This window comes from Papilio polytes, unplaced genomic scaffold (genome assembly GCF_000836215.1).
Source record: "Papilio polytes unplaced genomic scaffold, Ppol_1.0 DF824292.1, whole genome shotgun sequence".
Taxonomy (NCBI): Eukaryota; Metazoa; Arthropoda; class Insecta; order Lepidoptera; family Papilionidae; genus Papilio; species Papilio polytes.
In genome coordinates, this window is record NW_013524912.1 from 845820 (window position 1) to 867084 (window position 21265).

General features: G+C 32.0%; 2 protein-coding genes across 6 annotated transcripts; one reads left to right on the forward strand and one right to left on the reverse strand.

The window, feature by feature from the left end:
* Positions 1 to 4104: 4104 nt before the first annotated feature.
* LOC106103014 (vesicle-associated membrane protein-associated protein A) lies at positions 4105 to 15167 on the reverse strand. Of its 5 annotated transcripts, none has more exons than XM_013282653.1 (8): positions 15002 to 15167; positions 12296 to 12448; positions 11951 to 12054; positions 11782 to 11862; positions 11546 to 11623; positions 10514 to 10597; positions 8416 to 8532; positions 4105 to 6350 (listed from the first exon to the last, which is right to left on the reverse strand). In XM_013282653.1, the coding sequence occupies exons 1-8, from the start codon at positions 15051 to 15053 to the stop codon at positions 6192 to 6194; spliced, it is 828 nt and encodes a 275-aa protein (XP_013138107.1). In that variant the 5' UTR covers positions 15054 to 15167; the 3' UTR covers positions 4105 to 6191. The 5 variants fall into 5 exon arrangements, with proteins under 5 accessions (XP_013138107.1, XP_013138116.1, XP_013138099.1 ...); XM_013282662.1 differs by having other exon boundaries at positions 8416 to 8514; positions 12296 to 12460; XM_013282645.1 differs by having other exon boundaries at positions 12296 to 12460.
* Positions 15168 to 16470: 1303 nt separating this feature from the next.
* Positions 16471 to 21174, forward strand: LOC106103366 (pyruvate dehydrogenase [acetyl-transferring]-phosphatase 1, mitochondrial). Its single transcript, XM_013283112.1, has 4 exons — positions 16471 to 17080; positions 17294 to 17432; positions 18342 to 18505; positions 19763 to 21174. The coding sequence occupies exons 1-4, from the start codon at positions 16862 to 16864 to the stop codon at positions 20747 to 20749; spliced, it is 1509 nt and encodes a 502-aa protein (XP_013138566.1). The 5' UTR covers positions 16471 to 16861; the 3' UTR covers positions 20750 to 21174.
* The last annotated feature ends 91 nt before the right edge of the window (positions 21175 to 21265 follow it).

Consider the following 21265-nt stretch of genomic DNA (forward strand, 5'->3'; position numbering starts at 1 on the left):
ATTGCAAAGTAGTTTTGATTACTATTTTTAAATTGGGACATCGAAACTATGTTATAGAAACATAGTAAGTGTTTAATCTATATTTAAAATAAAATATTTTTAGGAATACATAAGAAAAATCCTTATATTTTAATTTTGACGCTGACTAAATACATCCGGTGGTTCTAGCGCCATCTAGTATAAATAGACATAAACATAACCAACCAACGTCTACTTAACAAAGTGTTAATAGATGGCAGTGCGATCTTTCAATAATTTTTGGCGTCGATATTTGAAAATAAAAACATGAGACAAGCTCTTTTAAATTATCACCTTTATAGAATCGTAATTTTCGTTAGTAACACAATAATTAATTTTTCTGTGTTGAATTTTAAGTCAAGCGCCTCGCTATATGGAACATCAAGTGTCAAAATTGTGCATTGTCACCATCTGTCGCTTTGACATTTGAATAGACTATATTAGAAGAGCTTGATTTGTTTCTGACCGCAGAGTCACTATTGCTTTTATATAAACATAATTCAATTTTTATTTGAAAAATTATAAATAATAATAATATAAACGAATAGATGTCCCAAAAAATGCTAGAAATTTAATAAAAATTACAAATTTGAGGTTACATCGGGAATCTTAGTTACTGTCGAAGTTCGGTTTCTTGCAGTAAGATAAGCTTTACGTCCAATTACATCATTAAAATAATGCATCATAAAATTATATACAAGTATTGTCAACAACAATGTCCGTTGAATGATAAAGAGTCAATAAACGACCTTGCCAATGTAAACAAAGTATCATGTGTCAATCAATAAACGTACACTTGTCCAACAATTTACTAGAATAATAGGTATTGTTGAACTTGCAGAATTTGCATATTTCTATTTATATGACGCCGTCGCCACAAAAAATATTTACGTATCATATCCGATTGCCACATACCTTCTGTTCCAAGTAAACGCCTTTACCTTGGGGCGTTATTGAGCGGGACCAATAGGTGTAAGAGATGTATTTATGCACTTAAAGAATCGAAAACTGTAAAATAGTTATAAAAACTACTTCAAATAAGGCCATATTAATTAGAGTTTTTCCTCCCAAGACCAATTCTAAATCATCGGTTGACAGTATCCATATTACCGCGATCGCCTAAAAAAGCGTTGTTAAGAATACTCTCAGAGATGCTTTCCAAGGAATTTAAAAAGGGTAATAGAAGTTCTTTTAACAAGGAATACTGTAAAAATAATATACTGCAAAAATAACTCATTACTTTATTATGACAAGAGAGTATTGCTTATTTTTTTTACGTTAGCGTTATGAATCGAATAAAATGTCATACGTTCAAACTGTGTTTTTCTCTTCTCTACATAGTTAAAACAAAAAGGTCAGTCACATATCTGAGTATTTGAATATTCATAAGTGGGATCTACTTTTAATCATCAGCCAGAATCATCAACAGTCAGACGAAAATACACAGAATTAGGGCTCCCTTACCTTAGGTTAGTTAAAAAAATAAAAAAAAGCCTGAATAAACGTTAATTAAACCGGAAACGAATAAAAATTGAATAATGCTACATAATCTGTAAACGCTTGTAAGCGTTATTGCGTCATATGGTCATATATACTTACCAATAAAAATATTTCCATACCCCAAATCACTATTCAGTTTGCCATGGTTACCATGATCTGTAGCTTACGGTTCACATGCAGTTTGTACCTTCATAGACGTGCGCAGTACGATTAATCAGGCGGATCGTGGCTCGTCGGCTCACATGTCAGTCGGTTTTTAAGTCCATAAGCGAACAGACGACCAACAGTGCCTTAATACGTTTTGGTTATTGATTTCAATGTATACGTTAATTTGGTATTCAATAAAAATGAAATTACATGAATCAAAATAAGATTTTACTGGATATCAGTTGTCAAAATGAATAAATTCCTTTTATACAACTTTGCTATTTAATTTTACCAGTCGCCTACTAAAATTTCTAATCTAATTGCAAAGCAGGCGTTAAACTCATTTTAGAGTTTTTTTAAATTCCTACTATCAGTTCACATTTAGCGAATTCTTCAATCATCAAAAAAGTAGATAACATATTGTTTTATACACTCAGTTTTTAATACATTTCGTTTCAATAATTATGTAACATACCAAAAAATGCAATAGAAATTATCATAGGTACTATGTAGACATACGAGTATAAATTCATTTATCAAGGCTGGACCAATACAATGCATCATTGTGGTTGTTATTAAGTACCTTAGAACAAAGGGCTAGCACAAAGCAATGCCAGTTTTGGTTTAAATTACTGTAGGTCGATAACCATTATTTTGGACTATTTGATTGATATGGTAATTTTTTTTTTATAATGATGTCATGATGAAGTTATTTTTAATAAAATTAATTAGGTAAAAGTACCACGATAATAAGCGATAAATAGATAATTGAACTAGTCTAGAAAGATAACCTATAAATAAAGGATATACGTGTTTTTCTTTGTTATGAGGTGGCAATCGAGAGCGACCACTTGAATTCGCCAAAACAGCGAAGCGACCGCTGTCGACAGACGAAGTTAGCAGATACATTTTGACATACAATAACTGTTAGTTATGTGTCTTTAAAACGTCCGAATATAATAAAACAGTTCATTACATCTAATATTGAATTATGTAACAAAATTTTCATAACCATAGTCTGAATCCATTGTAAAAAATATTACGTAACACTTACTTAAAAATTGCGTCATCCGCAATAGCATATCACAATGTAGTGATGATGTAAAGTCCTGTAGGAAAGGGAGGGACACATTTAATCAAGTGATCGTCTCAGATTTTCACGTAACGATTACAGTCAAAGAATTAAATTCCCTACCCATTTAAGATCAAAAGTTAAGCTAACACGTTATCGACCTATTTGCATTATAAGCATCAAATGACATTTCCCTGATGAGGATAGGAAATAAACCTCATTGATTTTGCCACTTGTAAAATGGCAGAGATTTTGCGGACGAGTAGCTCTTTGGTCGTATTTTTGAAAGATCATATAAAGCAAAATGTATTACCAATAACATTTATCCGAAGGTTTCCACTGTCCAAATACCAATTACACAGTAAATGGGAGAGATATGTTACTTTTACAGATCTTTCGGCATTAGATGCTCACTGCTTAACAATGTAATACGGCCTTTGTAGTTAAATTACATTTTTGTATTAGAACTTTTTATACTTACCACTACGTTTTTGATCTTCATGTTATAGATGGAATATCGTTTAGAAACAATTTGGTGAGAATTTCCTTTTATAAAAATAAAAAAAATACTTCAAGAGCGTGTATTAGAGCATGCGCACACCTTCGACTACATTCACTTAAGGGTAGGCAACGCATCTGCAATTGCGGATATCTATGGGCAGCGGTCGCTTTCCATTTCGATGGATTCAGGTGGTCGCATGCTCGTCTGCCACCTTATATCATAAAAAAATCACAAGTGTGGTGCGATTGTCGATTGTTTCCCAGCCATTTTTTTTTTAGTTACACAATTAAACATCGAGTAGTGTGTGCATCTCAATATAAGCTCGTAGGAATCAAATCAAGAATAAATAGTTCTGCGAAAATTTAGTCAAAGGTGTGTCCAGGCTCTAAGGCAACGTTTTTTTCAGATTCATCAGAAGACAACCTGCATTTAAATATTAACAGCACAGTCCGCCAATTTTTTTGTCTCTTTCTGAATACGACAAGCTATTGGAGTTTTAAAATTTTTTGCTTACCATGTAGTTTTTCAATAAAGAACAAATAACGTTTTATTCAGATGCCATATGGGTGTAAGTTATTACTTGGGTTTAACTGAGCTTGGTAATTGACAATATCACTACAATCACAAAAAAAAACAATTCAATTTAAAAGTATTTATTACATAAACGATACCATACATAGCATAATTATCCAATAATAATACAACAATAAAATACAGAAAATTTTATAAGATTCATTATTATCTAGCGACTTTATTCCGTTTTTTATCAGTACATTTAAAGAAAAAATGAACTATAAAATAACGGGTATCATAGATAAAAATGTATACTGCAGGAAAAATGATAACATTAACATAAAATTCTAAGTTCATTTCGTGTATTGTTGAAATTAAATAAATAAAATGTTTCGATTACTTGGGTTCGAATAAGATGTAACTTCCGTTTGCTTTATCCTCTAGTTTCATTGTATTCATGACGTTATTTAATTTGCGATGGCTCTGATGTATAAAGTTATAAAGGAAGCTCAGGTTCCATATTTCAGGGACAAATTATTTATAAAAGATTAATATTAGAAAGAAGACGTAAAGAGAAAAGATATCACATACTAAGACGTTTTAAAACAATTTTATAAATTGTCATGTATAAAAGAATTTTAGCATTAGACGTGAGAAATAGAATAAAAGTGGGATGGATGAAGTGGCGACAGGTCACAGGAGTAATATGCGACCCGCATATTTCCATTAAAATAAAGGGGAAAATTTACAAAACCGTCGTATGATGATGATGAAAAGAATTTTAGCATTCGACTACATGATTATTGCATGTCAACCATTCTAAGCTACAGCTGATACTGCGAGATGGTTTCATGAGGTTTATTAGTTATTAAATTGCTGAAAAATCGTATCAGATCTTACAAAGTAACTTTTAACATGATGACTTAAAAGTTGACATGACCCAACCGTAAAAAAGAACATCAGGGAAGCATCGAATAAACATTAAGATACTGGATTCTCATATTTTAAAATGAAACATTTATCATATACGTTTTCATACTAAAGTACTAGCTAGTCAGTGAAATTATTTATAAGGGTCCTAGGTCTGTGAATAGTGAAGAGTGCAGGTAAACACAAAATGGCAGACTATGTTGCAGCTTAAAGGCCTGTCAGTGAATTATAAAAATGATATAATGGTCTGTAACAATCAACCCTTCAAATACTTTTAACAGAAACGCGTTCAGTGGAATGCTACGAATAACACACTAGCTGCTGCAAATAGCTCACATTTCCATATCGATGCTGACCTGCCACTCATTTACAACATACGAGGTATAACTACGATAGGAAATGGTAAGGGGTAGTAAGTGCATACGCGAAGCCTACATGACTATGCATCGCAAATTAAATTTGAAAAGTTAAAAGAACAATAACTATAAATAATTAAAAACACCAAATAATAACAATGTTGTACCTGGCACGTCACATACAAATTGGCCAAATAATTTAAAACGTTTAAAAAACCTAAATAACTTTAAAATTATATGTTTTATTAGAATAGAATACATGCAGTTCAAATATAAATTGGTTAATTGGATAAATTTAAAATAGGAATTTCCACATGTACATTGAACACGTACCAACGTAATGTCCAAAGAGGCCATCGGATAAAAAAGTTGCATTACGTACTACGATATACCACGACGAATATACTCAAAATATGCCCCTCACTTAAAGACACCTAAACATTTTGAAAATAAACACATCTAAAGTTAATAATCTTAGAATTTAACATCTTGATAAAAGCACTTATTGACAAAAATATTAATCGAATTTAGAATTTAGAAGTTATTGCAAAGTACGCCGCATATCAAACGGTTACGGCTCAATATTCGAAACATAGCAAAATACCTTAATCCAATTTAAATATGTCTTAGTGATTACGATACTTAGTAGATCACAAGATCTTTACAAATACCAACTAATCTAGAACTATTAAGTAAATTTTTGTACCGTTAAATGAAATCGAATTAAACGAGAAAGTAATCGAAGCTAGACTACAAGACACACAAATTAGCGGACAACAGTCCTGTAACATATTACTAGCATTAGCGTCGGAGACCCTCTTGCAGAAAGGATAGATAATAGAAAAACAGCCATTGAAGATAAAAGATACAAAAGTAAGTGTAAGGTACCAAACTGGGGGTAATCTTAGATTTAATAAATCAGTCCGTTGTCTACCGAGTTGCTTTATTGACGTCCCAGTAAGGATTACACGATTATAGTTTGCGTCGTTCGAGAGAAAACGAACACAAATACGGTATTACTTTCCAACAGAACAGTTACACGATTGAAGCATTTATAAATGAATAAGCTGCCTTGTGCGAGAGGGTTACCTTTGGGAGTGATATAACAGCGTTTGGTGAGTTTTGCGTCGGGTTACCGAAGGTTATTTAATGTTCACATGAGGAACTTTCCGATAATGATGCCTACGAACGCCATGCCGATGGCGATGGCAATCCAAGGGATCAAGGTAGCCTGGGCGTTCTTGTCGGGAGTATACGAATGCCGGCGAGCGCGGCCCTCGCCCACTTTCTGGTGCAGGCGCAGTAACTCCTCCTAGAATTAAAAAGAAACAATAACATTAATACTCACGGATACTTTGTTACATTTATATAATTTAAGGTCAAAAGGACTCATGCCTCTCATGCACATGAAAAGTTTCGTCGCTAAATTAAAAAAAATCGCAATTTACTACACTACTACATTTGGCAGAGCGAGGGATATAATTGTTAGTTTCCACTGCCGAAACAAGTATACTAAAAATTTTGTCATCTCTTCAATTCTATTTTAAATCAAAACAGAGCTAACAAAACATTTATGTACAGTTTCGGCAACAAAAACTAATCCTAGTATCTCTTTAAAAGCTTAAAAAGTAAGTTGTAATATTACTACGCCAGCGTCAAAGTTTACAGACATCAATTCGCTAGTGACAAACATATCTGTACAAATATATAGATTCATATTGAATGAACTGAATATTATAAAAGTACAAGAACTAAAAATCCTGTTTCATCGTGTCGATCAGAGAATCACTTGAGAATAAGGTCAGTGATTGTAAAGTGTTCACTGCTAATGAAGAGAGGACGTTCCGGGAGGGGACTGAGGACATGCAATGCAACCTATAAATCAAGACATCGTGTTTCCAAAATAGAAGAAAATCAAAACCTTAATCAGGAATAGTTCGAATATTTCATTTTTTTAATAATTTTACACTAGTCATTAAGTAATTATTAAATTGGATTTGGATTAATTGGGATTTAAAAAAAAATATTTTGACCAATCACAGGATAGGATAAATTTCATTGTGACCGCTAGACTGAACAGATTTTGACTAGTGAGAGATGGTTTTTGTTTTTTATATAACTATTTATTGTACACTTTATTATGGATGTCCCAAAACTGTCCATTATGCTTAGCACAATAATAATCAAATTCGCTCCGCAATGTTTTATAGACCAAATACAAAATCGCATTATTACTATGGAATGATGAATTAATTCTGTGGCTCAATTCTCGTATATTAGTTGTACGAAGCTGAATACGTAATTACTCGCAATATTTCACTTTAGAAATGTTATGCCTTAACATTTCGTCTAGTTTTAAGAGCTTGTAGCTTCATTACTTCCAAGACTTTATGATAGTTCATGGATTCAAAGTTGCGGTTTAACGGCTTTATTGTTTGTGATGTTTACAATTCTAACAAATTTATATAGAATTTAAATTACACTTTCTTAAATACTGAAGATAATCAAAAACATAATTTCTATTTTCAAAAGGTATTCATTCGCTAAAAACGCAAGCATACATATTTATTTAGGTTCTTCTAAACGCTAAGACCTTCTAAGAACATACAAAACCATACAAATATGATTTGTAAAAAATAATATAATATTAAAAGCAGAGTAATGGCGATGCAATAAAACGAAGGAAGGGCCGCCATGCATCGACCGCAGTTTTTCGACGTTAATGTTGCAGTAGCTAAGAGCATTGAAGCCGTGTACGGGGACCCTTAACTACGGATAGTAAAGAGTATCTACTATTAAAGGCTATTCTACTAAATATTGGTTGGAAATTTTAGATTCTATTAATGTGAAATTAAAAAAAAAAGATAATGTGCTCAAATAAATAAGCGCTAATTGCTTTGCTTTATAAACATTAACCCGTAATTCGATAATGCCTAATCTGACGAACTAGTTAAAACAATATGAATATAATCACATTCATATTTCATACCTAAATATATAACTACTAACTTTTCAAAAACCCCGTTGAATTAAGGGTAAGGATTTACAGTTGCGTTTATTCCACAAATTCACGAGTACTCAAAACGCCAAGTGCAAAAAAGTTAACTTGTTAACCCTTTGCTTATGTACAAAATTAGGTCACAATGTGGTTGTGAAGCACCACTCAAAGCAACAAAAGATGAGTATATATCTTACATATGCAAAAAACATAACGGCTAGCATAACTATGTACCACAACCAAACACAAATTTATAAAAAAAAATATCAGGAAAGAAGACTACAGGTTATAGAACTCTCATTCAACGTATATATCACATCGATTTCTAAATAACATTAACACTGCTCGTAAGCATAAAAAATGTTAAATGGTAACTTACTTTCAGTTGTAAATTCTCATGTCTCAGTTTGCTTTCCTCCTCTCTCAGAAGAAGTACTTCCGAAGTCGCCTTTTGCAAATCGTTTTCCAAGTTATCGTGCTTAAACACAGTAAATGTCTGAAATTACAAATTATAACTAAAATAGAAAAAACTACGCTTATAAAATATTTCTTACATCGACATATGCAAATAAAAAGTAATAATGCTTTAAAGGAAATCTTACTTCTTACTAATGTTACTAATATTATAAATGCGAAAGTTTAGGTGGATGGATGTTTGTTAGAGTTTGTATCCTAAACTGCTGAACGGATCTCGATGAAATTTGCCATAGATGTAGAGTATGGTCTGGAAGAACTCATAGGGTACTTTTTCTTTAATTCTACGCGGATGGAGTCGCGGGCGAAAGCTAGTTATTAATAAAGTACAATAAAAGTTTACATTATACCATATTAAAGTAGAAGCTCGATAAGTAAAAGTCCAAGGGAAACACGAAATATTTTAAGTTATCAAGGGTCTATGTTATAGAGGTTTTGAACTCTGATGGGCAATCGTACGACTACAGGATGAAAAACTGGACAAACAGTACGAAGTCGGGTGGTAACTAATTCATATCTATACTAATATTATAAAGAGGGAAGCTTTGTATTTTTGTACGTATTGAAATAATTCAAAAACAACTGACTCGATTTCCAAAATTCCGACACCATTAGAAAGTTACGGTATCGCTGAGTAGCATAGGCTAAATTTAAAATTTTACGTGGACGAAGTCACGAGCAACAGTTAGTACATTTATAAATGTGGTTAATTCTATCGGGTTGGTTATTGTTATTGCGAAAAATGTACTGTCTAAAATAATTTATATCAACTAATTACTTATGTCAACAAAAGATAATTTTAGTTAATATATTAAATAGGAACTAAGCTTCTTGCCTAGTTATTAAACACAGGTGGCGCTGATAGTTCCGAGATTTTCCTTTACCGTTATTTCAGAAAATTCACAGGAGACAATTACGTCACTTGTTTTCGTGTTAAAAACTCTTACAATATTTATTTATTAATTGTTAACGAGCCAACCTTCGTATTAAATTCGCATCTTAAAGCGCTGCAATGAGTTTACAGGTATTGTGGTACTGGGTTCGGTAAACACTTATTATTCGTCGGTTGAAAAATTCCTTGGTATATTATCAATCTTAAAAGAAGTATCACAAACAACAAGATCAAAAAGGTAGATGAAAATAAGAATGTTGTCGCATTCTAAACCAGTACAGAGGTTATTTGTTTCACTTTTACAAAATCAACTCTCATTCTCTTTAAAAATTAAACACAATGTTGTAGATGGGGTGTTTCAGGCGGTATAAACTTCTATATTTAGTAAAAATTTGTAGTATTACTTAAAATGAATCTTTTTTTATACACCCATTTAACGCAAAGAAGTCATTTTCTCACGGCACTTGTTTCTACTTACATAAAGACTAAATGCACAGAAATTTAACAAAAACTTTGGATTACCATAGTGAACAAAAGTTAAAAAGATTATTATGAAGCTAGGAAATATCAGATATGAAATGCAGAGACTTTAATGAGGCAACATGCTTAGAATTACAACCAAAGCCAATGTGTTGAAACGCAATACTAAAGATATTGGTTAATTTCCACTATAACTTCTTCTCTTATCACTATCTCTTTTTATTTTCCTTAAAAAAAAGAGATAACAATTATGTTAGCTTGCCGATATCATGACAGAAGACACGGTATGAGAATGAGATGTATTTAGTGACACATTAGTACAATTAAAAAAAATTAAGAAAGCTTTAGTCGAAGAGCAAAAATGGATGTATGATGTATGGAAGTGATTACTATCCTTAACCGTGAGGAAAACGTCCTGAAGACCAATGAGTAGTTTTTACGTGTTTCTTTAATCTGTTAGTGAAATATAATTTATGATTTTTTTATTTTTACTTCTACCACTACTCTCGGGTTAAATATGACCTAGGACCGTCAATATTTAGATAATAAAATTTAAATCGATTCGTAGGGAAATTACAGTACAAATAATTAGCTACACTGTCCTAGCTCCATTCGTATGTGATTTAAATACCTTATTCGCGGCAATAGACGTATTTATTTTGTCATCTTCTTCAGTTTTTGGAGAAACGCTAAGGAAGTTTTGTTCGACAGCAACCTGCAAGACAATAACACGCTGTGCTATTCTCAAGCCTTGGCCGACCAGGTCACGCTCCAAGATTCGCATATAAACTCATGAACTCAATTTCGATAACAGAAGTAATGAGACATTGGATAACATATTTATTGTCAGGATAATTAATGTGAAACGATTGTTATAATGTTCGAATTATTTTCATTATGTTTAGGAGTGACTAGGCTCGAGAATGGCAAAAAAAAACATTGCTAGAACTGTCTACATTAGCTCTGTTATTCAGTAACGGTATGTTAGGTTATATCTGAGTTAACAGATTGAACGAATGGCGCCGTTTATTGCTTATTATCCTATTGGTATGGTACCTACTTACAATGACCGATGCATTTTGTCAACACGGCAGTAAGGGGACGCATTACCGATCGCTACAAAACTTAGTCGGATCAGATTGATCCAATAGCGAGCTAATCTTATCTACAAAAACAACTGTATTGCCCACATGTGTAATTTATCTAATTGATATTGGTCTGATTCATCGTATTTTGGAAAAATCGTTATAAAACCAGAAATCAAAACTTTGTATCAGAGAATCTCCTATCACCTACAACATACCACTTAGCTTAGTATAAATTATCTATATGTACAAAATAGTTCCTATATCTGCCATAGTTATATTAAAAATGAAGATATTAGTTTGAACAACTCTAATCCGAATATCAATAAAATTACAATGCAAGTTGATATTACATTAAATGATTTAAAGGACTTCTTGATGCTTCAGTTAATGATGATGATAAATGCAGGCATTATTACCCAAAGAGAAGAGAAGAATGGGCAAAATAAAAATCCAAAAAGCTTACATAATGCACAGTATCTAAGTGTTTGTGTTCCATACCTTGTATCACTTGTACTTTAAAGATCAAAATATGGAACCTTTCACAGAAAACATTGCTTTTACATCAAATAACTTACCTTTGGAAGCTTAGTGTCTTCAGTGGCCGGTGCTCGCTTTTTGGTTACTTCATTCTGGGCAGCGTTGTCACCAGAATCCTGATATAAAAATGATATTAAATAAATCATCACTTGCATTTAAGAATTAACTTGGTTAAATTTAAATTAGTTTTTGTATGAAGGTAAATGAACATTTGCCTAAAAGTGTATGTCAGTGTATGGATGTGTATGTTTTTAATTATATAAAATGAACTTACATTCAAATTAGACACACGCGGAGTTTCAAAGACACATTTCAGCTTATAATCCATGAGCTGATCGGGGCTGATTTCCTTCCACTAAAAATTACCAAATAATATTAAAATCACCTTAGAACAATAAGTGATATCACAATAATTTATGTACAATAGTTATATAAAAACGTACCACTTGATCAATGTTAGTTCTGCCCTCCGGGGCAATGACACTTTGCACCATGAACTTATGTTTGTGCTTCTCATTGGGATCAAGGTACACCGGCTGAGGCGTAACTAAAATTATAAAACAATATCAAATATTAGCTTCCGTATCTAACTTAACTAGAACTATTGTTCAATAAACTACCGCAACAGTTTGTTGATTACAAAAACAGTTGCTTGCTAAATAGTAAATTTTACAAAATTAATAGTTAATTATAATCATAAAGCTAAGAAATATCAGATATTAAATGATGAAACCCTTTAATAAAGAAACATGCTTATAAACTTAATGAAAACAAAATCTGAAACTCACTTGCAATGTCGACTTTAGAATTGGGCTCTAACACACCCGAGTTGGGTCGCACGCAATACTTCTTCGGTGCTGTTGTTTTAATTTTAAACAGCACTGTATCCGAACTGGGATTGGTCAGCCTCATGTGAGTGGTATACCCCTGCTCGAACAGTCCTGAGAAATCAACTAATTCCATCAATAATAACGACCATATCACTCAGCATGAGAACAAATTGTAAACAAATTTCTATTGCCTATATGTGACATTGTTTATAACCTCTACGCATCAGTTAACAAATAATTTAGAACGCAAGTAATGTACACGACGAGAAGTTCAAATTGATCACTGAATGTCATAGGCTTACATATCCAACACAACCGTTGAATCTTTATTAGAAATCATTTATCACAGAAAGTTCAATATTGTGAATCGTTAATAACATTAATAGTTGTAATTTAATTCTTGTTACTTAGTAATTATTGAGGTTATCTCTTGTCAACTCTTCTGAAAGAAGTTATTGAACAATGATGTAATGCACATGTGGAAATCAAGTCTCATTCACAGTACAAATTAATTACAAAACAAATAATATTATTATTAGAATAATTATGATTAGTAAATTTGGTATAGATGTAGAGGATAGTGTGGATTTCTTTAATTATTAGACTAATAATTTTATTTATCACATATGTTATCAATAGTTATTACTCCGACCCCTTTTATTCAGACACTAGCTGTTCCCCTGTGACTTCATCCGCGTGAAATTATGAAAACTTTATTTTATTGTTTACATGTGTCAAATTATCAATTGCAAATGTCAAAATGACATGACATGATGACAAAGCATGGCAACCTTGCTTCCTTGATGTTGGCAGCAACTTATGGTCTCATTCCCACATTAGGGTTTTTATCCAAAATATTTACCCCCTAAGTTTAATGGTGTGAAAATATATAGCCTAAAGTGTGACTTAAGTGTAGGGCTTTTTATTAAAATATGCTGTAATATATGCTGTAATTACTGACATCTTAGGCAACAAAGAAGTGTGTGTTTACCCTTTATTATAATAGTATAGATATATCGATAAAGAGTATTTTAAAACTACCCTCCGGTAGCAAATTTCAAATGTGTCAATTATTATAACATCCATTTAGCAAATAACATCTGTACCATGTTTTTAATGTATAGTGAAATCATTTAAATGTAATCAGGAAAAAATTGTCATTTATTTATCAAATAGTTGAAGACAATCTTTAATTGCTCTTGATAAAATAAGATATTTAATTTTAATAAACATCTATCATTTTTAGAGCAGATTGATCTCAAATTAACTTGAATGCAGGAAAAAAAATAGATATATCTGATCTATTTGCTAATTAAATATTCATAATTTAAAATCATTAATTGCTAAAACAAATAATTTGTTTATGCTAGTTGACAAAAACAATCGAGAGTTTCCATTAGGACACTTGCTTTAATTACAACGAATTTTTTAGTAACAGTTCCGACAAGTCTAGAATTACATTTACTGGAAAAATGTTGTGTAATGATAAGTACTTGGAACACATTACATATAATCATAGTTTATAGTCACATAAGAAAAATATAGCTTGTTAGCTACCTATGATAGCTGGTTTCCACAAGCATGTACTCATTACTATGTTAAAATTAAAATAAATACCATCAAACTAATATTATAAATGCGAAAGTTTAGATGGATGGATGCAAGTTAGTTAGAGTTTGTAGCCTAAACGGATTTCAATGAAATTTGGTACAGATGTAGACAATAGTCTGGAAGTACACATAGGCTACTCACTTTTGTTTTTTTTATTCCACGCGGACGGTGTCGCGGGCGAAAGCTAGTATTGTTATATTGTAAAGACCACATATTTTTGTATATTGTGAAGAAAAGTTACATGGAATGTGTTAATATTTAACTATCTTGAGAAGTGGGAAACTGTGTGCTGAATACTTTCAAAAGATGTTATTAATAAGTGTGGTTTTACACATAGCTGAGGTTTTATTTAAATGTCAATGAATTGAATCCTTCAAAGTGATTTGAGAACCTAATGCAATGTATTTAAAGGTTAACTAAATTCACTATTTTAAAAAAAAATAGAGACTTTTCTAAATCACGTTGTATAAAAGTAAAAAAAAATTAATGAGGGCATTTATGAGAGTAATGAGTTTTTTTTTTATTTCAGTCAGTATTATCGTGTTACGTATTACTATTCATTGTTTATTATTTAGTTATTGATAAAATAAACCAATGAAATTAATGTTAATCCAAAATATGAAGAGAAACTGCCATCCTTGCTCAATTTTTTAATTGAATGTTACAAGTCGTAAATAACACGATGTGCAAAATATCTAAATTGTAACGAACAATATACATTCGCTCAACAATTATCACAAGAATAATAGTATAGCTGACACTGGTGTTCTATTCTAACATTATAATATACACTAGTAAAGTAGGTATACTCCATTAGCTCATTTTTAGCGACACGATTACCGACAATATGGTTACATTATTTCTATGTATTTGTTGTAAGCCAACGTAAACTATATTAATTAAAAGCATTTAACCGAAGAAATTAATGAAAACCGCACCCTGACAAAATGGATCTGGAAATAGAAACTCCCTTTTGTCAGCAGCTAACACGGCCTGTGCTACTCAAGATTTAATGCGGCAGTAGCTTAGACAATAAAAAGATATAATTCTTACCTTTAAATTTCAGCTCATTTTGCGGGTCGACAGTCAAAACTTGATTTGGCATCTTGAATTATTATAAATATCTTATTTCGATGGTAAAATTAGCTGAACAAAAAAATGACTATTCACCAACGACGGCCAGATAGAACGATGTTCACCGAACGCAGAACGATTTATGATTTCATTCGCAGTGTGTTGTACTAAAAAATTACGAATATGCAAAGGTGGCAACACTGACGCTTGCATAATCTTGTCTATATTTCTCGGTTGGACGAGAAATGATATTTTATAAAATTACTTAGCAATTAGCGTACAATTATCTTATTGAGTACCAAACTTAATTAGCAATGAAATAAAGATAAATCCTATCAAGGAATTAGAGAAGTTATACAGTTTGTAGTTTCCTATTTCCTCACCAGACAATACTTTATTGATTTTAATTCAGTTTCATACTTCATTATTACAATCAAAAACATTTTGTTACATAAAATCGTATTTTATTAATTTTCTGCTATTCCGGTATTTTTAAAATTTTCTTATGAGAACTTACGATTTCTGAACGGTTAAGTTGGACTATTTTTAATTTTTAACAGACAAAAATAAATACAATTTATATCAGGCTGTTCGATAGAAATAAAAGTAAACGTAAAGAAAACAATGTTGAAAATTCATGAAGTCCTGTTTTCACTTTGTCTTATTTTGTTATAAAAAAGCACAATAACCTTGTGGCACCTTTTCGACATTGACAGGAGGGCGCCATTAAGTATTTAGGGTTACCAGCAAAAGTAATATATCCACATTAAAGGGAAATCCTTTCCTTTTGGAAAATAAACGTAATTTGTAAAGGAAGTACTTGTACCTTACAATGTAACTATGATATGATCTTGATTTAGTTTTTTTGGGGAGAAGACTCTATAGATAAAGAACTTTTGTAAGAAATTTTTAACAATCCACTCTCATTAGACATTAAGGAAAGGAACAGCCTTAACATAATGGAAACTGTCTTACTTAGTTCTTATCTAGAGAATAATAGAAATCTTAATGATTGTTTGTTATTTACAACCAACGCACAGTACAAACTGTATGGTGTGTCATTAGGATTTTATGTCACGAAGGCAAAACTTCCAGTTGCACAAAACATGTTACATCTAAGGGTTCGGTCATTGCAATTTGAAATAGGTAATAAAACAACTATCAAAAACATATTTTTGAGTATATTACTATATATACATTTTAAAAATTACGAAATTAAACATGTACACGCGTCCCCTTGGGAGTTAGGGAATTTCTTGAAATGTCAAATGGTAACACATATTCGTTAATAAGATGATTTATTTTTATTACTGGACCCACTACTTCGTCTCAGAGATAAAAATATTTCCCACTTTAAAAAAAACTCACTTACACTACTTTTAACCACTTTTATCACTTTTTTTCATGGAGCAACATTAAAAAACCACACACAATGCGTAAAGTTAAGACGCGAAGTGAACTGACAAGCTATGACACTTTTACCCGGACATTAAATGCCATTTCTTAATTCATAAAATTGCCGGATGCCAAAAGAAGTTTGTTCCACTATACACCAGCTCAAATGTCAAAACAATAATGGCTGGGTCTGGCTGAATATTCGGTTAGCTTTTGCACTGCTGTTGTTAAAATTGTAATTGTTTTGAAAGTTGCACAGGAACTTGTGTTATAAACCGTTTTTTATTTTATTTTTGATCTGTTAATTATTTTATAGCTTTGTAGTAAAGTAATTGTGACATAATGTAAAGAAAAATTGTTTTACTAGACATCATTCTCAATAGCAGCTACTTTTTGAACGTGTTAGTGATTGCATAAGATGCCCGGTTAATTTAAATTATAAATATGATTTATTTTAATGTCACTAACATTAGTCTGGTATTAAGAACATGCATAAAACTAAATCGTGGTTTTCTTACACACGCGTCAATAAAACATAGCTTTAATATAAATTGCCAAAGACTCTTTGGTTATGTTCCTATATGTAGCCGTCGTATCCACACTTCAAAAACTAACAGACAGATGCAAAAGGATGGTGTCACACTTATCCCGTCACCACAGGAGGTAGGTCCATCAAAATCCATAAAATCTTGTTCTATATTAAATTATTAAAAATTATTTAATTGGTCAGACGGAGGAGTAATTCTGTCTGTGTAGATTTGTTGGTTCTAATGTGATTGTACATATAGCTGCTACTGAATAAGTAAACTGTTGTATCATGTACTTATCTCGTTAATTTTTGTCTGTCTTCATTGTTAACTTCCATATTTCTTTTAGGTGACACTTATTCTTCGTAAAAATGAGTTCAACAAAGAATTCTCCTCTGGATCTGTCAAGTCATATGATTCCAATCAGCTGGCCTCCAATGATCCCATTGAGGATACGAGATGTGAAGGGCAGTGCAAGCTAACACCAGGTAAGCCTTCGTAATTCTTGAACACATTTAATTTTTGCCTTAGAATGTTTACAGTGGGAGAGCGTGCTTTAACATCTCCGCTCTAATGGGCAGGCTCACCTGGGGTAATACCACAACCACACAGAAAATAGTCATGAAGTGGAAGCTATTCCGCGTTTCGTCTGATCAGTGTGGTGCCCGAGGCCTAATTTTAGTCCCTTTCCCTTTCCACCCTTTTATTAAGAGGAGAGGATGGAAAGGAAAAGTGGATTTGACAGTGGAGGAGCCGCATAGGAAGGGAATATGTCCTCTTTATGTGTGTCACCTCCTTCATTAATTAAGGGTAAGCAATGCATCTCCAATTGCGGATGTTTATGGGCAGCGGTCGCTTTATAATTTGGTGGATACAGGTGGTCAATAGCTTGTTTGCCACCTTATGTTGAAAAAAACAAAAAAAAGTAGATCATGGTTCACAAGCTGTTTGTGTTATGGTTGTTTGTATTATATTTACCATATCAAGATTTTTCATTAGCAGTTTTTACTACGATGATTGGGTTTTGAACCATTTTTAGACATAAATGATTTTTAATTTTAAACTAACTAAACCTGGCAATACAAAGTCTAAATAATTTTAAACATTGTCAACAAAAAGTTATAAACTGAAAAGAATTTCTCTCATCTTACTTCTTACTTAATATCATAGATGTAAAAGTTTAGATGAATGCTGAACAGATCTTGATTAAATTTTTCATAGATGTAGAGCATAGTCTGGAAGAACACATAGGCTCCTTACATTAGTTTTTTTAAGACCATGCAAATGGAGACACTGTCGAAAACTAGTATGTTTATATTGTTTACTTATGTGTAAACTAGTTAGGCACTTTGACAAATAATTTGCATGTCTGTTGAGATATAATTATTTCTTTTCAGGTTTAATGATGGGAGTGTTCGACGGTCATGGTGGTCCTGCTTGTGCTCAAGTTGTGTGCAAAAGACTATTAGATTATATTTCCGCGGCTATGCTTCCAGCAGATACAATTAACTCAATCCTGAAGGAGCCACAAAATGCTTTAATGGAAATATACAATGATAAAGTAAGTTCTCTCATTAATAACATATATTATCACTTAGTAAACCATAATTTCATCATCATCTTCCTTCATAGCCAACGCTCGTAGGGTCGACACAACAGGTTTTTGTCCTCCATGTAACTCTATCCTACATCATCTCAGTGATCACTCCCCCTTGACCCCTTTTTGACCATGTCACCTTTCACATAATCCATTCATAACTTTCTAGGTCTACCTCTACCGATGTACCCTCCCACACTCATAACTAACATTCTTGTAACTTGCGATTCATCCCTCCTCATAACAACCCATACCAATCTAACCTTTTACTCCTTACCTTCTCTATGACTGGGGCTACTCTCAAAGTAAAACTATCATTTCATTTTTAATTATTTAATTAGTCCTTATCCTACTCCTGCAGGGTCAGTTCAACAGGTTTTTGACCTCCAGGTTTATCTATCTTCTTTCATCCTAGTAATCCTTGTCTCCCTTCTTCTTGTCCACTCCTTTCATGATCTTGTCGCTTTTTAAGTCATTCACCCATTCTCTTTCTAGGTCTACTTTCACCGATGTACCTCAACATGACTTAAGTTGTGACATAATCCAACCTTCCTTATAACATGACTATAATTGTACTTTTTCTCTTTATTTTTTACTAGCTGTTCCAGTGTGGCTTCATCCACATGAAATATCAAAATTCAAATGCACAAATGACAATTGCTTCCTTGATGTTGGTAGCAACTTATGGTCTCTTTCCCACATTAGGATTTTTATCCAAAATATTTACCCCCTAAGTTTAATGGCGTGAAAATATATAGCCTAAAGCGTGACTTAAGTGTGGGGCTTTTTATTAAAAAAAGAACAATTCTAAAATTTTTCTTTTAATAAAAACAAAGAAGTGTGTGTTTACACTTTACTATAATAGTATAGATTTAATTAGTGTAAATAAAAATCAAGTTATTGAGCCAGTGGTTAGATAACTTAATATTTTATAAAAAAGAGCTGTTTAGATTATATAACTTTTTAATGGTGAAAGTATTTTTGTAATCAGCCAGAAATTTTTTAATTATATCAAAACATACTAAAACATAAATCTTTTTCCTGTATAACGTAAAGTATGGATGTCTAGTGTGCATTAAAAAGTACCTTTTTTCACAATTCACTTTTATTTTAAGATGTTGTCAGCTACAAATGGAATGCCTAGTTTTTTAAAAATGGTCTGAAGCATGTTTGCTTTAAAACTCCTCAATTAGCACTTAAATTCTGGTATTTCACTTTCAGATAGAACTTATAAATGACCTTAAATTAATTTATGACAACAGCTTAAAAAATTATTTATTGGAGTTGACAAGAACACCTCGAGACGATTTAAGTGTGAACACGGCAATGGAGAAAGGAGTCTTACAATTAGATAGTGATTTATCTAGAGAAGTTATTGAACAATTTTATAGTAATGGTTATATAAATCAGAAGACATTATCTGTGGCTCTATCGGGTGCAGTAGTCTGTGTATCATATATAAATGGACCGCATTTACACGTAGCAAATATTGGAGATTGTAACGCAGTATTGGGAACATTGACTGATGATAATGAGTGGATAGTGAAGAAAATTACCAAAGAGCATAATTCAGAAAACTTCGATGAGTTGAAACGAATTTGGAGTGAACATCCTGATGAAGAAAGGAAGACGGTGATAAGACGAGATCGATTGCTTGGTGAGTTAGCCCCACTTCGAAGTATGGGTGATTATCGATACAAATGGTCGACTGAACTATTGTCCAATGTGGCAGTGCCATTAATCGGGGAAAAAGCAATACCAGCAAATTATCATACCCCTCCCTATCTCACAGCTAAACCGGATATATACTATCATAGACTAACACCAAAGGACAAATTTCTTATAATGGCTTCGGATGGTTTATGGGACATGTTAACTCCGTTACAAGCTGTTAAACTAGTGGGTGAACATATGAAAGGAAAAGTTTTTTACAACCCATTGAAATTACCTAAGAAGAATATACAGTTAGGAGATATTAACGAACTGCTTCTTCATAGAAGAGAAAGCTTGAAGACTAAACCGAAGGATAGAAATGCTGCGACACATTTGATAAGGCATGCTATTGGTGGGACGGAGTATGGGATAGATCATTCTAGACTTTCCCACCTTCTCAGTCTAACCCCAGATGTCAGTAGAATGTTTAGAGATGACATAACAGTTACTATTGCATATTTTGATTCAGAGTTTCTCAGACAGTGTCCGACATAAAAAGCAAAGACTATAGAAAATATTGTGCCTTGTATTTTTGATACCGCAACTGAGAAAACGTTTATAAATATAAGTATGTTGAAAGTAAATTAATAATGTATATAATACAGTTAATATTAATAATTATGCGTGATTTATAAATTTGTAAAGTCAATTTTTAAAGTAGAGTTGTAGCTGTTGCTATTTATATATATGACTGATGAAAATATTCTGTTAACTATATCATGTATGAAATTATATGTAATATCAAGATGTGAAAATCAATATAAACATTATATTTTTCAATAATACAAAAAAGGTTTTAATTCGATTTAGAATCGAATGGACATCGACAATTGACTTTAATGTCTGGTTAGTGCTAATTTGTATTTATTTTATTCGTATTTATATAATATTAAATTAGCTTAGGTTTTAAAAGTTTTAATGAGGTTTCTGTCACAAGTATTTTTGTGTTTTTATCATTAAATTATTGCGTGCAGTTTTTACAATTGATTTTGAATTAATTTGATTTCATTC